The sequence below is a fragment of the Hoplias malabaricus genome, chromosome X1, assembly GCF_029633855.1.
Source record: "Hoplias malabaricus isolate fHopMal1 chromosome X1, fHopMal1.hap1, whole genome shotgun sequence".
Taxonomy (NCBI): domain Eukaryota; kingdom Metazoa; phylum Chordata; class Actinopteri; order Characiformes; family Erythrinidae; genus Hoplias; species Hoplias malabaricus.
In genome coordinates this window covers 21,778,359-21,791,919 of record NC_089818.1, presented here as the reverse complement: position 1 = coordinate 21,791,919, position 13,561 = coordinate 21,778,359, and the positions used below count along the sequence as shown (strand labels likewise).

General features: G+C 44.3%; 1 protein-coding gene across 1 annotated transcript in view; it reads right to left on the bottom strand.

The window, feature by feature from the left end:
• Positions 1 to 13,561, bottom strand: part of LOC136675937 (glypican-5-like) — a 211,387-nt gene that overhangs the window by 70,526 nt on the left and 127,300 nt on the right. Inside the window, exon 7 of the mRNA XM_066652755.1 lies at positions 11,911 to 12,031. Coding sequence (XP_066508852.1) covers positions 11,911 to 12,031 — 121 coding nt within the window. The remainder of the gene's footprint in view (positions 1 to 11,910; positions 12,032 to 13,561) is intronic.

Below are 13,561 nucleotides of genomic sequence, written 5' to 3'. Positions count from 1 at the left end.
GAGGGACAATATAAGGGGACAGCTGCATTTGTTTTAAATGTGTATCCTATCTTTAAACTAGGATGTAACTACATGGTACCTTTCTAATTTCCAGTTTATTTTGTTCATTTGCTGCTCATTGTCTATACAGAACTATACAATGTAGGCTGATGAAGTCCAGACATTTACAGATTCAGTGGTTCTCAGCTTAAAAATATGTCAAACTCTATGTACTTACTCTTACAAACTCATTCTCATTTTCAAAAATCAAATGTTGATTTACTTGCTTTACAGTCGCTTTCCACTGATAAACCACACAGAGTTTTTATCACGTACTAAAAGTAGTTCCTCATGAGGTAGAAAATGCAAGAATGTGACAACAACAACAACAGGAAATAAATGGCTTACGGTCCATTGCCTGAGTCTGAATTCAGATGTTTCTTAATCGGATTTCCCGTTCCGTCTTAAATGGTGCAGCAGGCCCCAGTATATACAAGCCATTTAAGTGGAAAATGAAAATTGGATTGATTATGAGGCCTATAAGGAGTGAGTATTGGGATTTGTGGGGGCTGTGGGTGTCCAATGGTGATGGACATAAAACCTGACGATACGTTAAGTAAACAGCCATCGTGTAGCACCTTAGTACCGAGGTCAACCCGACTGTTAACGACAGTTGTACATCTCAATATTTCTGTGAGTTTCTATTAGTGTTCTCAAGTTAATAGACGGTTCCTCGCCTCAGGACGTCTTCATTCTGTTTTTCACCTCCTGCCCTCCATTTGGATTTTGCAGATTGTCAGAATCATACTGGAAAACTATGTAAATGCAGTGTGTTTGCCTTATTGATGAGTTAGCATGACACTATTCTTGCAAAATATATTTTCATACTAAACTAGGCCCAACACTATATAATAAAATATATAAACCAGACACTATACGCAACACCATGATCTCACATTGAAGTCCACACAGTCTCAGTACTAGTCTCAGTACTCAGCTCACATTTCCACTTAAGCTACATGCTATCAGGCCGTACATCGACCAGACGTTCAAACATCCACTCTATCTCACACTTTATATTAAGTCTAAAATGGTGTAATATGTGTAGTTACACAGTAATTACATGGTCATTCTCTATTACGACTGTAATAAACATACAACACCCAATACGTCATCAGTTACACTGTAGTTGCATGTGTTCTAAATGTGTAATTCTTCAGTTATTATGAGAAAGACAATACAAAGTGAGACCTTAAACACATAAGTTATGTAGCACTGTAGGGTCATACTAACATTAGACTACAGGCTACAGTGAGAGTTTGAGCTCAAGCTTTGTCTTAAATGGGAGCAAGCCAGGGAGAGCTGCTATGAGACAGGATGTGAGATTGTAAAGCTAGCCTCAGGGCTATGACAGAGCCTATAAAGCATAGCATTAGCCAATTCATTTGAACTGGAGTAAAAGGCATTTGGAGACTCATTAAAAAGTTTAGTGACTCATATGTGAGTTTGTCTCTCAGAGGAACCCAGAAGATGCACAACACAGAGAGAGAGAGAGAGAGAGAGAGAGAGACTAGTATCCTCTGCTGAAGGTAAAACTGGGAAGAAATGTAAAAATATATCTTTCTCAAAATGAATATATATATATATATATATATCTCCATCCATCCATCCATCATCTGTAACCGCTTATCCAATTTAGGGTCGCGGGGGGTCCAGAGCCTACCTGGAATCATCGGGCGCAAGGCGGGAATACACCCTGGAGGGGACGCCAGTCCTTCACAGGGCAACACAGACACACACACATTCACTCACACACTCACACCTACAGACACTTTCGAGTCGCCAATCCACCTGCAACGTGTGTTTTTGGACCGTGGGAGGAAACCGGAGAACCCGGAAGAAACCCCCGCTTGACACGGGGAGAACACACCAACTCCTCACAGACAGTCACCCGGAGCTGGAATCGAACCCACTATATATATATATATATATATATACGCTGCAGGTTAATGTGGCTTTATGAGTCTGGCTGCACTGAGGATCAAACCCCAATCCACCCTGTGTCCTATTGTCCACTGTACCAACCAATATATCACTGTATATAGCCATGGCCTGGTGGTTAGGGAACTGTGCGTGTAACCGGAAGGATGCCGGTTTGATCCCCAGAGCCAGCAGGTCATGGCTGAAGCGCCCTTGAGTAAAAAAAAAAATGTGTGTTTCACTGCACGGATTGGGTTAAACATGGAGGACAGATTCCTCTGTGTGAAAGCACAGTATGCAATAAAGGGATTCTAATTCTATTTCTCTGCATTAAACTTAGCCAGTAACAATAACCGACAAAAAAGATTCATTTACAATCACAGAGAATGAGACCCCTACATTAAAACATGTTCAAACCCAGCTTTAAAGCAGACATCCAGTGGATTTTAATACAAAAGAAGGAGCAGCGATAAATATGGCATTTTTAACTGTGTGTAAAACTCTTGTGGCCTTGAGAGTTGTGAAAACAGAGAGGCTGGCTTTCCCCAAGCACTTTACTCTCCAACTCTCCCAGGAAGAGTGAAGAGTGCTGCAGGACATACACACACACACACACACACACACACACACACACACAGTGCGTACCCTTTCTGAGGGAGTGTGTAGAAGAGATGCTTTGATATAGAATACTACAGGGTAGTCACCCACAGCCACTTATCAACCCACCCTGCAGCTACCCCCTTTCATACAGACAACTGTGTGCGTGTGTGTGTGTGTGTGATGCTTTAACCTCACTCTGTGTTTGCCTCTCCCTAATCTTGATGATGATTAGTGACACCTATAGAGGGCAGCAGTGAGTGATGTTTGTTTATTTGATGTTTGTTAGTAACACCTTTAGAGGGCAGCACCACGAATGATAACCTTAGCAACCTGACAGCAATATGTATGAAATAAAAGATCTGAGCGTAAGTGCAACACTGATGAAGGGAGGAGAGGAAGAGAGAAAGAAATAAAAACATACAGAGAAAGAGGGAGAGAAAGATGCAGAAGAGAAAAAAAGAAAAAAAGGGCAAGAGAGAAACAAAGGGAGGAAAGTGGGAAATGGTTGAGGGACAGAGAGAGAGGGGGGGCAGAGAGAGAGAGAGAGAGAGAGAGAGAGAGAGAGAGAATAATGAATGACTGTTTAAGTCATTCAGCAGTAGGGGACACAGAGTGGCTGTAGTTTCTGTCCACACCCAGATCCAGCTGCTCCACTGACCTCAGAGCAGGATTCATGCTCTCATTTATACAGAGCATCACACCCATTTATTGCTGTGTGTGTGTGTGTGTGTGTGTGACTCTGGAGTGATGCAGAACAGATATAACACGTCTGATTCATTCATCACTTTCATGTTCAGCTCTTTAGCTTCCACAAATGGGATTTAGACTTTCTGCTCTCCTCCACAGTGCTCCCCATACAGCGCTCTCTCTCTCTCTCTCTCTCTCTCTCTCTCTCTCTCTGTGTGTCTGTGTGTGTGCGTAGGACGCAGCATTCTCTAGATTTAAGGGCTGTTGAACTGCCATTGCTAAAAAAAAAATAATTCACAAACACCACAACAGAAAAAAGCATTTAAAGTATTTAGAGAGTAATAAATAATGTGGGCTGGCTCTAAGATGGCGCTTATCGTTAATTTAGGTTTTATTTACATGCTCTAAAGTTCTGAAAGGATAGCAGCCATAGCTTAAAGGCTTGAGAAGCAGGCTTGGGACTGGGAGGAGAAGGGGGAGGTGGGGAGTTAAAGAACAGTGCTGTCTCCTCCCTCGACATTCACGACTAAGGTGCCCTTGAGCAAGGCTCCTAACTCCCAACTGCTTTCTGGCCTGGATAACTGCAGACCATTTCAGGTGTGTGTGTGTGTGTGTGTGTGTGTTCAGTGCCCCAGGGCTCTCTGTGTGTGGGTGTGTCCTCAGTGCAGCAGTGACACTGACGTAGTCGTGGTGTTTTAGTGTGTGTTGTGCTGGTGTAGAGTGGATCAGACACAGCAGTGCTGCTGGAGTTTTTAAACCCTGTGTCCACTCTCTGTCCACTCTGTGAGACGCTCCTCCCTCGTTGGTCCACCTTCTAGATGTAGAGTCAGAGACAGCAGCTCATCTGTCGCTGCACAGTGTGTGTCGGCCGTCCTCTAGTCCTTCATCAGTGACACAGGACGCTGTCGGCTGGATGTTTTTGGTCGGTGGACTGTTCTCAGTCCAGACACTGAGGGGTTTAAAAACTCCAGCAGCACTGCTGTGTCTGATACACTCTACACCAGCACAACACACACTAACACACCACCACCACGTCAGTGTCACTGCAGCGCTGAGAATGATCCACCACCACATCACACCTTCTCTGTGGGGTAGTGGTCCTCACCATTGAAGATCAGGGTAACAAAGTATGCAGAGCAACAAAAGAAGCACGTTCTGTAACTGCAGAACAATAAAGGTTGCATCTATAGAGTCAGTGAAGCAGATGAAATGATAAAATACTGACTTAAAGATTGAAGATTCCACTATGGAGAGAAGAACACACTGCAGAATTAAAAACAATAATAAAATCTGTATTCATATTGAAGCTAAAAGAATGCTCACTTCAGAGTTTCCATGACAACCCTCGGCTACAAAAACACGCAGTGAGAACGAACAGTGATGTCATGTGTCAGTCAAACCACCATCATTTCTAACGGCACATGTAAGGAAGGAAGGAAGGAAATAAAGCTACTGAAATATGGACAGTCAGAAAACTGGACACCGAGAAGCACAAGGCTAGGGCCAGTCTGTTTACTCTCACTGCCCCAGGGGAGTCTGGGAAATTGTGCTTTTCTCCCATCGTCCTTTCAGGGGGTCAGTGTATTAACATAAAAACACCAGAACCTCGTATACACAAACACCATCCTGACAAGTCTCTCTCTCTCTCTCTCTCTCTCTCTCTCTCACACACACACACACACACAAACAGCATTACAGCAGTGAAAAAGAAGCTGTAAAATCTAGTCCAGTCTTTTTAAGCTGCTCTCTTCCAGAAGGGTTTTTACTGGGACATGAAAATTAAGTGACTCTAACAACTTAATGGATGGCTATAGAAACTAAATGAGATGTGGTCTCCCAGGTGATAGCTCAATAAAACCACAGCTGAAGTGAACTGGTTGTGTGTGTGTGTGTGTGAATTTACAGAGACAAATACAGCTCTGTATTTGACATGGTACACAAAGTCTGTTGGTCCGTAGTAGAAATGATCACAGTGCCTTTCGGCCTTTACTTTCACTGTGGACTATAACCAATCAGAGGAACTGAGATATATAACTATTATGATGATGAACTAATTAATCTGTATCCATTGCACAGTGATCACACTCCCTGGGCAGGGCACAAGTCAGGTAGTGTCGCAGTCACACAGCTCCAGGGGCCTGGAGGTTGTGGGTTCGATTCCAGCTCCGGGTGACTGTCTGTGAGGAGTTGGTGTGTTCTCCCCGTGTCTGCGTGGGTTTCCTCCGGGTGCTCCGGTTTCCTCCCACAGTCCAAAAACACACGTTGCAGGTGGATTGGCGACTTGAAAGTGTCCGTAGGTGTGAGTGTGTGAATGAATGTGTGTGTGTCTGTGTTGCCCTGTGAAGGACTGGCGTCCCCTCCAGGGTGTATTCCCGCCTTGCGCCCGATGATTCCAGGTAGGCTCTGGACACCCCGCGACCCTAAATTGGATAAGCGGTTACAGATGATGGATGGATTATTACCTATAAGCAACTACTTCTTCTGAGACACCGTCCCCTCTTTTAACCACAAACAGAAGAAAAAATTGACACTGAACAGATCCCAGAGGATAAATGGGATCCCAGAGGAAAAAAAAAAAAAAACTAATTGAATTGTATCATAACATATGAAGTATACACAGCAACAATAGTGTTTTATGAACATTACTTTAGTTTACTTTGTTTCAAAATAAAATTCAGTAGACAATAGTGTAGACCACTGTGTGTCAGTGTACCATTGTCCACAGTGTGACCACTACGCCCATTAAGTCCATACAAAGAATCTGCCTGAGACCAAACAGATGACTTAACCTAGAGCATCGCATAAACACGGTTTCGTCCCTGTAAACACAACACTGCACGGTATTCTATAACGAGTGGTCACAGGTAAAAGCTCTATCACCAAAACGCAGCAAATTCCCCTTAAAATCAGTCATTTTTTCCAATGCTTCTTCGTTGTCATCCTTTCATTCATTCATTCATTATCTGTAACCTTTATCCAGTTCAGGGTCGCGGTGAGTCCAGAGCCTACCTGGAATCATTGGGCGAATACACCCTGGAGAATACACCAGTCCTCCACAGGTCAACACACACATTCACACCTACGGACACTTTTGAGTCACCAATCCACCGAGCAACGTGTGTTTTTGGACTGTACGAGGAAACCAGAGCACCCGGAGGAAACCCACACAACCAGAGAACAAGAGAACGGAGAACAAACCACACTCCTCACAGACAGTTGCCCAGAGGACACCCACACAGACACAGGGAGAACACACCACACTCCTCACAGACAGTCACCCGGAGGAAACCCACGCAGACACAGAGAGAACACACCACACTCCTCACAGACAGTCACCCAGAGGAAACCCACACAGACACAGGGAGAACACACCACACTCCTCACAGACAGTCACCCGGAGGAAACCCACGCAGACACAGAGAGAACACACCACACTCCTCACAGACAGTCACCCGGAGGAAACCCACACAGAAACAGGGAGAACACACCACACTCCTCACAGACAGTCACCCGGAGGAAACCCACGCAGACACAGAGAGAACACACCACACTCCTCACAGACAGTCACCCGGAGGAAACCCACGCAGACACAGAGAGAACACACCACACTCCTCACAGACAGTCACCCGGAGGAAACCCACGCAGACACAGAGAGAACACACCAAACTCCTCACAGACAGTCACCCGGAGGAAACCCACACAGACACAGGGAGAACACATCACACTCCTCACAGACAGTCACCCGGAGGAAACCCATGCAGACACAGAGAGAGCACTCCACACACCTCACAGGCAGTCACCCAGAGGAAACCCACGCAGACACAGAGAGAACACACCACACTCCTCACAGACAGTCACCCGGAGGAAACCCACGCAGACACAGGGAGAACACACCACACTCCACACAGACAGTCACCCGGAGGAAACCCACGCAGACACAGAGAGAACACACCACACTCCTCACAGACAGTCTCCCGGAGTGGGAATCGAACCTACAACCTCCAGGTCCCTGTGTGACTGCGAGATTACATGCTGTGGCACCATGCCACCCGCTTCTTCTTTGTGTTATGAAACAACCTTTAAATTGACATGGGGCACCTGCTCTATGGAGCCGACTCATTTATGTATACAACAAAGAATCTGACTCTTCATCTCAGGGAAAGTGGCCCTTTAATACATAAGCAATAAACACATATAGTTAATATAGTTGTAATATTGCTGCTAGCCAATAAGATTCCCTTGCTCTTGTGTCAGCCTCCACCAGCAGACGTCAGCTGCTCTATGGGGAATCTCAAGGTCTTTCCAGAAGCTCCTGCACACCCTGAGGCAACCTTTTTTTTTTTTTTTTTTTTTCTTTTCACTCCAATAACAAAACTTTTCCAGCAGCCTCAGTGAGGTAATACCCACCGATGGGACAAAAACTGGACTTTTCCAATCTCCAGCTCCTGGCATCTGCGCATGATCCTGCTTCCATCTTCCAGTAACCATAAATGGATTTTGCAGGGGTGACTGACTGCGCTAATTCCACTCTGCAGTCCAGATCAATGAGGGCACACTCAGGACTGCTGCCCTAAGCCAGAGATACCCAAAGCAGAACCTCAAGTGGACTAGTCTCGCCTGTGCGCTGAACCCCGCCTGATATTACTACAGATGAAAGAATATCAACCATCTGTGACAAACCTCCGGTGGATCAAATAATAAAAGAAATAATCCAAATTATTTTGGAATACAAGAATTTGGAGATAAAATGCTTTGGTCTGAAAGTGATTTTGGATTGACAGCACAGTGGATATTCACTCACTCCCTTTTGGGTCTTCCTTCAAACATGCAATCATGGTTAAAGCTCTGCTGCCAAAGTCTACAGTCACGTAAACTCTGGTACTAAAAATTCAGGGTCATTTTATCCATTCATTTACAGGCTCTTCTGTTTTATTTATTTATATTATTTTATTTTTTGGATGGGGGAAATAAAGTAAATAAAGAAATAATAAATACAACATCAATATTTTTTTATATTACATAATGATACTTTCAATTTCTAACTCATATATTTATTCTTTATTTTAACTTGTGTATTTATTATTTTACCCTATAACGTCACTGTCAATTCAATTCCAACTAAACACACTGGAAGGGAATGCAAACTGCCAGGATCTGCCACATCAGCTAACACACATGCACTGGCTGGTACTGTACTTTTCTGCTCCCTTGGACTCCTGGCCTTGAATGCCTGAGGCATTTCTGACAATCAAAGAGATGATCTCCTGATGATACGACCGACACACAGTCCACTGCACCACTCAGGAATCTGCCTTTTTATTTATACAAAGGTAAAGCGATAACCTTGAAAACTCTTTAGAACCCCTGCCCAACACCGCATCAGACCTCTACTGGCTGCGATCAAATCTCGAGAAACTCTTGTGTGTAATGATATAAATCCAGGTGATGTGGATAATGTGATTTTGGACGCCAATTGACGTAAGTGGTTGAAAGTCTACATAAAAAGGAGCTATGATTCTCCAATTTGCTAAAATCACACGAGTATAGCTTTGACGTCAAGGAGCTCAATACTTCCTTTCAGTTGCTGAGTGGCAGCTCCACAGTGGCTACACTCTCAAAATATTCCAAACAATTTCTCCCTTTCTGCTCTCAGAACATTTTTATTACATTCAACACGAAGACTATCTTCACCTGGAGCAAGGCCTGTGGCCATTTGAAAGAGCTCCCGATTTAGAGGAAGGTCTAACCCCATTTAATAATTTGGAGCCGGCCTTGTTCCATGAAACACAAGCTGATCAAATTCAACAGGCTTCTTAGGCATTGTTTTTATAGACTGCTGATATTTGACTAATTCTATTAAACCAATGTTTTTCAATCCAAAAAAGGGGTGAACATTGGTGGAATCATTGATCCTGATGTAAGGGTCTGAACAATGTCCCCAAAGTGAAGTTGTTTCTCTATTCTTTTCAAGTACTGCCCTTTCACAATACCCTTCCTCTAATGAAAGCATTACAAAATTCAACTGAATCTCTGCCAATAATTTACAAGGTTGTTTCACATTCAACAATGTTTCACCTCACCATGCAACACCAAATACTGAACTTCAACCCCCGTCCTCCAAAGAAATCATCCTGAGTGTGCTTCAACAACTCCTGCTTTACTCTAATAATTCCTTTCCTAATGTTAAAGAAGCAAAACTCTATATCCTCCTATTATTTCCTAGGTTCGGGTTCGGCTTTGTTTTTATTGTAAAGGAACTAAATAGAAAAACCTGACAATACAGAACACAAAACAACAGGTCATTTTATTATGCAATAAAGCCATGTAGTTACATTGTAATGAAAACATACTATTCTTTACATATATTTCTTCATGTCATTTCCTAGATTTCAGGCCTAATTTTTGCGACAGATGGGAATGACACAATACTGGCAACAGAGACTATATATATATCAGTGGTGATTGCTCTAAGACTGCAAGGGAAGCCCAGCTTCCCCTAAAATGTAATAAAATAAGTCATCTAATATATACTGTTGTGTGTACATGTAATTCAATAAATATGCACTACAACGCGCTCAACTTTTATTTCAGAATCAGCTTCTTATCACTGGTAAAGACGCGGCTTTCCTCTCAATCATTCCCGCAGCTTCACAGTGCTTTAAACAGCGTCCACAGAGTTCAATAGTGTAGCAGCGAAGTGCAGCAAAATGAGACGAGTCATTGGATAAATACTGGGCTTTGTCCCGCCCATCAGACGCTCAGCGTCTCTGGGGGTCTATGGGGCAGTGGGCTGGCCTCGGCTGGCCCGGACACTCAGCTTCTGCACGATGATTGGATGATCTGTCTGGGGCTTAATCCCTTTTTGATTGACAGCGAAATGAGCGAATCAGCGATCCTTTGGTGTAAAGATCCGTGGGAGCACAGGCGGACACACTTCACATGGGCCAAGGCCGTTTAAGCAGCCTAGCTCTGCTGGCCATTGAGAGGACACTAGTCAAGTCCCTGGAAAAGACGCCTTGTTGGTACGATAGGGTCACAGACCATTTTCTTGAAAAGGAACGGAGGGTAGAATTTACGTATAAATAAACCGACACATTTCATGATGTAGGCCGAAAATGAGCTTCATCTCCTTGAAAGACCAGCATCCGCCACTGATATCAAATATATATCACATGAATGGATACATTATAATGTCTTAAACCATGTCATAAATAAAAACGTCAAAATGATGTAATTACTGTCCAAGGGATAAACCAAGGCCAACAGTTCAATCTGTAAATCTTTGTAGTAATCTATAGTTCAACCTTTAATTTTCACTATTTACTTCCATTCTCTTGATTATTTTCTCATCAAGACTGAATTTATCTTCACAGTTATACATTCTGAGTTATGCACAGGAAGACGGCGTGATTCTGATAACAACAGACTGAAACACTGTTGAATTCAGAGACAGAAACTGAGCAGAACGGAACCAAGGAGAAGATAAGTGGTACATACGCCCACCATGGTGACTAAACGCTGGAAGAAAACCACCAGATGAAAGCGCTCCATTGATGTTCATGGATGCTGATGTCACTTCATTCATGCTGCCTCTATGTGTGTGTGTGTGTGTGTTTGTGAGTGGCGTGTTAGTCTGTGGGTGCGTGCTTTAAGACTGTGTATGTGTGTGTGTAATAGGTCATGATCTTCCCACACGGCGGTTCTTGTTTCTGACACTAAAGTCTCACATGGCAGTCAGATGAGCTGGAGTTGCATGGTCCAGATTCCCCTGCTCCAGATGAGAGATGGGTTGGGACTATTTCCATGATTTCTTTTTACATATACATATAAAAATAACATGAAAAAAGGTAATAAAAATAGATGTTTTTATATTTCAACCCTAGGCTGTATTTTTTTGACTGAAATGAAGTAACAATACTATTATTTGAGTGTGGGTTTAGGCCGCTTTACACACATCTGCTTTCCTCTTCCCTATTCTCTCAGTCCCTTTCCTTTATGAGTCCCTCTAAAACCAACTTTCATCTCTTTGAACTCTTCTCTTCCGCTCCGTCCTCTGTCCTTTGTCAGTTTCTGAATCAGATATGTCTCGTTCTTTTGTCATGTGGAAGCAATATGACCTTATGTAAATCTGGCCTTGTTTAAATTATTTAATTTCAACACGAGGGCAGCCGTGGCCTAATAGTAGGAGAAGGTTGTTGGTTCGATTCCCACGACTGGCAGGAAAATTGAGGGCGGTGGGAGTGAAGGAACAGCACTGTCCTCCTCCTCAATCCACGGCTGAGTGCTGCTCTCATTGGAAACGACTGGCTACCTGTCACTTTGTAGATTTATAGTGTGGACAATGGGTTAGGAGTCTTGCCCAAGGACCTTGACTGGTGTCGCATGATATTTCAGCCCAAGATGTGCATCCATCCATGGTCTGCTGTGTGGAGGGCAGCACTCCTACCCACTGTTATTATTATTATTATTATTATTATTATTATTATTATTATTATTTTAATGATATCTAGTGTTAGCATCAGCAGTAATAGCACAATACAAGCCACTGAGTGAAGAAAACATGCCCCAACCTCTTCCTGAAAAACTCTGAAGTGCGCCAAACTCTGTAAGAGGCTGATGAATAAAAGATGGAAGCTTTCAGCTCCCTGTTGAACAGGGACTCACCTGATTGAAGTGCTCCAGCCGGTCTTTGACTTCAGCCAGCATGGGATCAGCGCCTCTAACCCGGACCTCAGGATTCCGCCTCTGAGCTTGGACTCCATTACCCACAACTCTCCCTGAATATCTGCGAGAGGGAGAGAGAGACTGAACCGTCACATATGTACGAATAGCTAACAAGTGTCAACTGTCAGCCGCACATTTTAATGTCAAATAAAGTAAATGACTCATGTCTCTAGTCAAATAAAGCAGGTTTTATCACATTACATTCATTCATTGTCTGTAACCGCTTATCCAGTTCAGGGTCGTGGTGGGTCTGGAGCCTACCACTGGAGGGGGCGCCAGTCCATCGCAGGGTGACACACACTCACACATTCACTCACACACTCACTTTTGAGCTGCCAGTGACCTACCAATGTGTGGTTTTGGACCACGGGAGGGAACCAGAGCACCCGGCGGAAACCCATGCAGACACGGGGAGAACACCCCCTCATTACTTAATTACTTTAAAAATACTTTCAAACAATAAAATTCATTAAATAATCACAGCCCCTGTTTCAGTCCATTTTCAGTTCATTCTAATTCATTTGGTGTGGTATGATCCACTCTGTTGGGTTGTTAAAAGAAAATAAAGATAAATACAGCCATTTTCAAAGACACTGTAGGCATGCAAGAGCATCTCGATCAACCCACAGAGAGAACGGTTGTATAACCCCACGCCTAATGTCAGAACTAGGCCACGGGGCTGCTCTGAAAGAGTGAATGTCACTGTGAAACCTGACGTGCTGATGTGTCTGTCAGGATGAAGGCAGCCTCACTGATGCTCTACAATATCTCTTTGGTAGACAGTAGCTGGAAGTGGCAGGAAAACTGGTTCATTCATAGAGTAGACATCAACTGGATTCTTTATTAAATTAATTTTAAATATATAATAAGGGCAGCACGGTTTTGCAGCAGGTAGGTGTCGCAGTCAAACAGCTCCAGGGTCCTGGAGGTTGTGGGTTCAAGTCCTGCTCCGGGTGACTGTCTGTGAGGAGTGTGGTGTGTTCTCCCTGTGTCTGCGTGGGTTGCCTCCGGGTGACTGTCTGTGAGGAGTGTGGTGTGTTCTCCCTGTGTCTGCGTGGGTTGCCCCCGGGTGACTGTCTGTGAGGAGTGTGGTGTGTTCTCCCTGTGTCTGCGTGGGTTGCCTCTGGGTGACTGTCTGTGAGGAGTGTGGTGTGTTCTCCCTGTGTCTGCGTGGGTTTCCTCCGGGTGACTGTCTGTGAGGAGTGTGGTGTGTTCTCCCTGTGTCTGCGTGGGTTGCCTCCGGGTGACTGTCTGTGAGGAGTGTGGTGTGTTCTCTCTGTGTCTGAGTGGGTTTCCTCCGGGTGACTGTCTGTGAGGAGTGTGGTGTGTTCTCCCTGTGTCTGAGTGGGTTTCCTCCGGGTGACTGTCTGTGAGGAGTGTGGTGTGTTCTCCCTGTGTCTGCGTGGGTTTCCTCCGGGTGACTGTCTGTGAGGAGTGTGGTGTGTTCTCTCTGTGTCTGAGTGGGTTTCCTCCGGGTGACTGTCTGTGAGGAGTGTGGTGTGTTCTCCCTGTGTCTGCGTGGGTTTCCTCCGGGTGCTCCGGTTTCCTCCCACACTCTAAAAACACACATTGGTGTGTGGATTGGAGACTC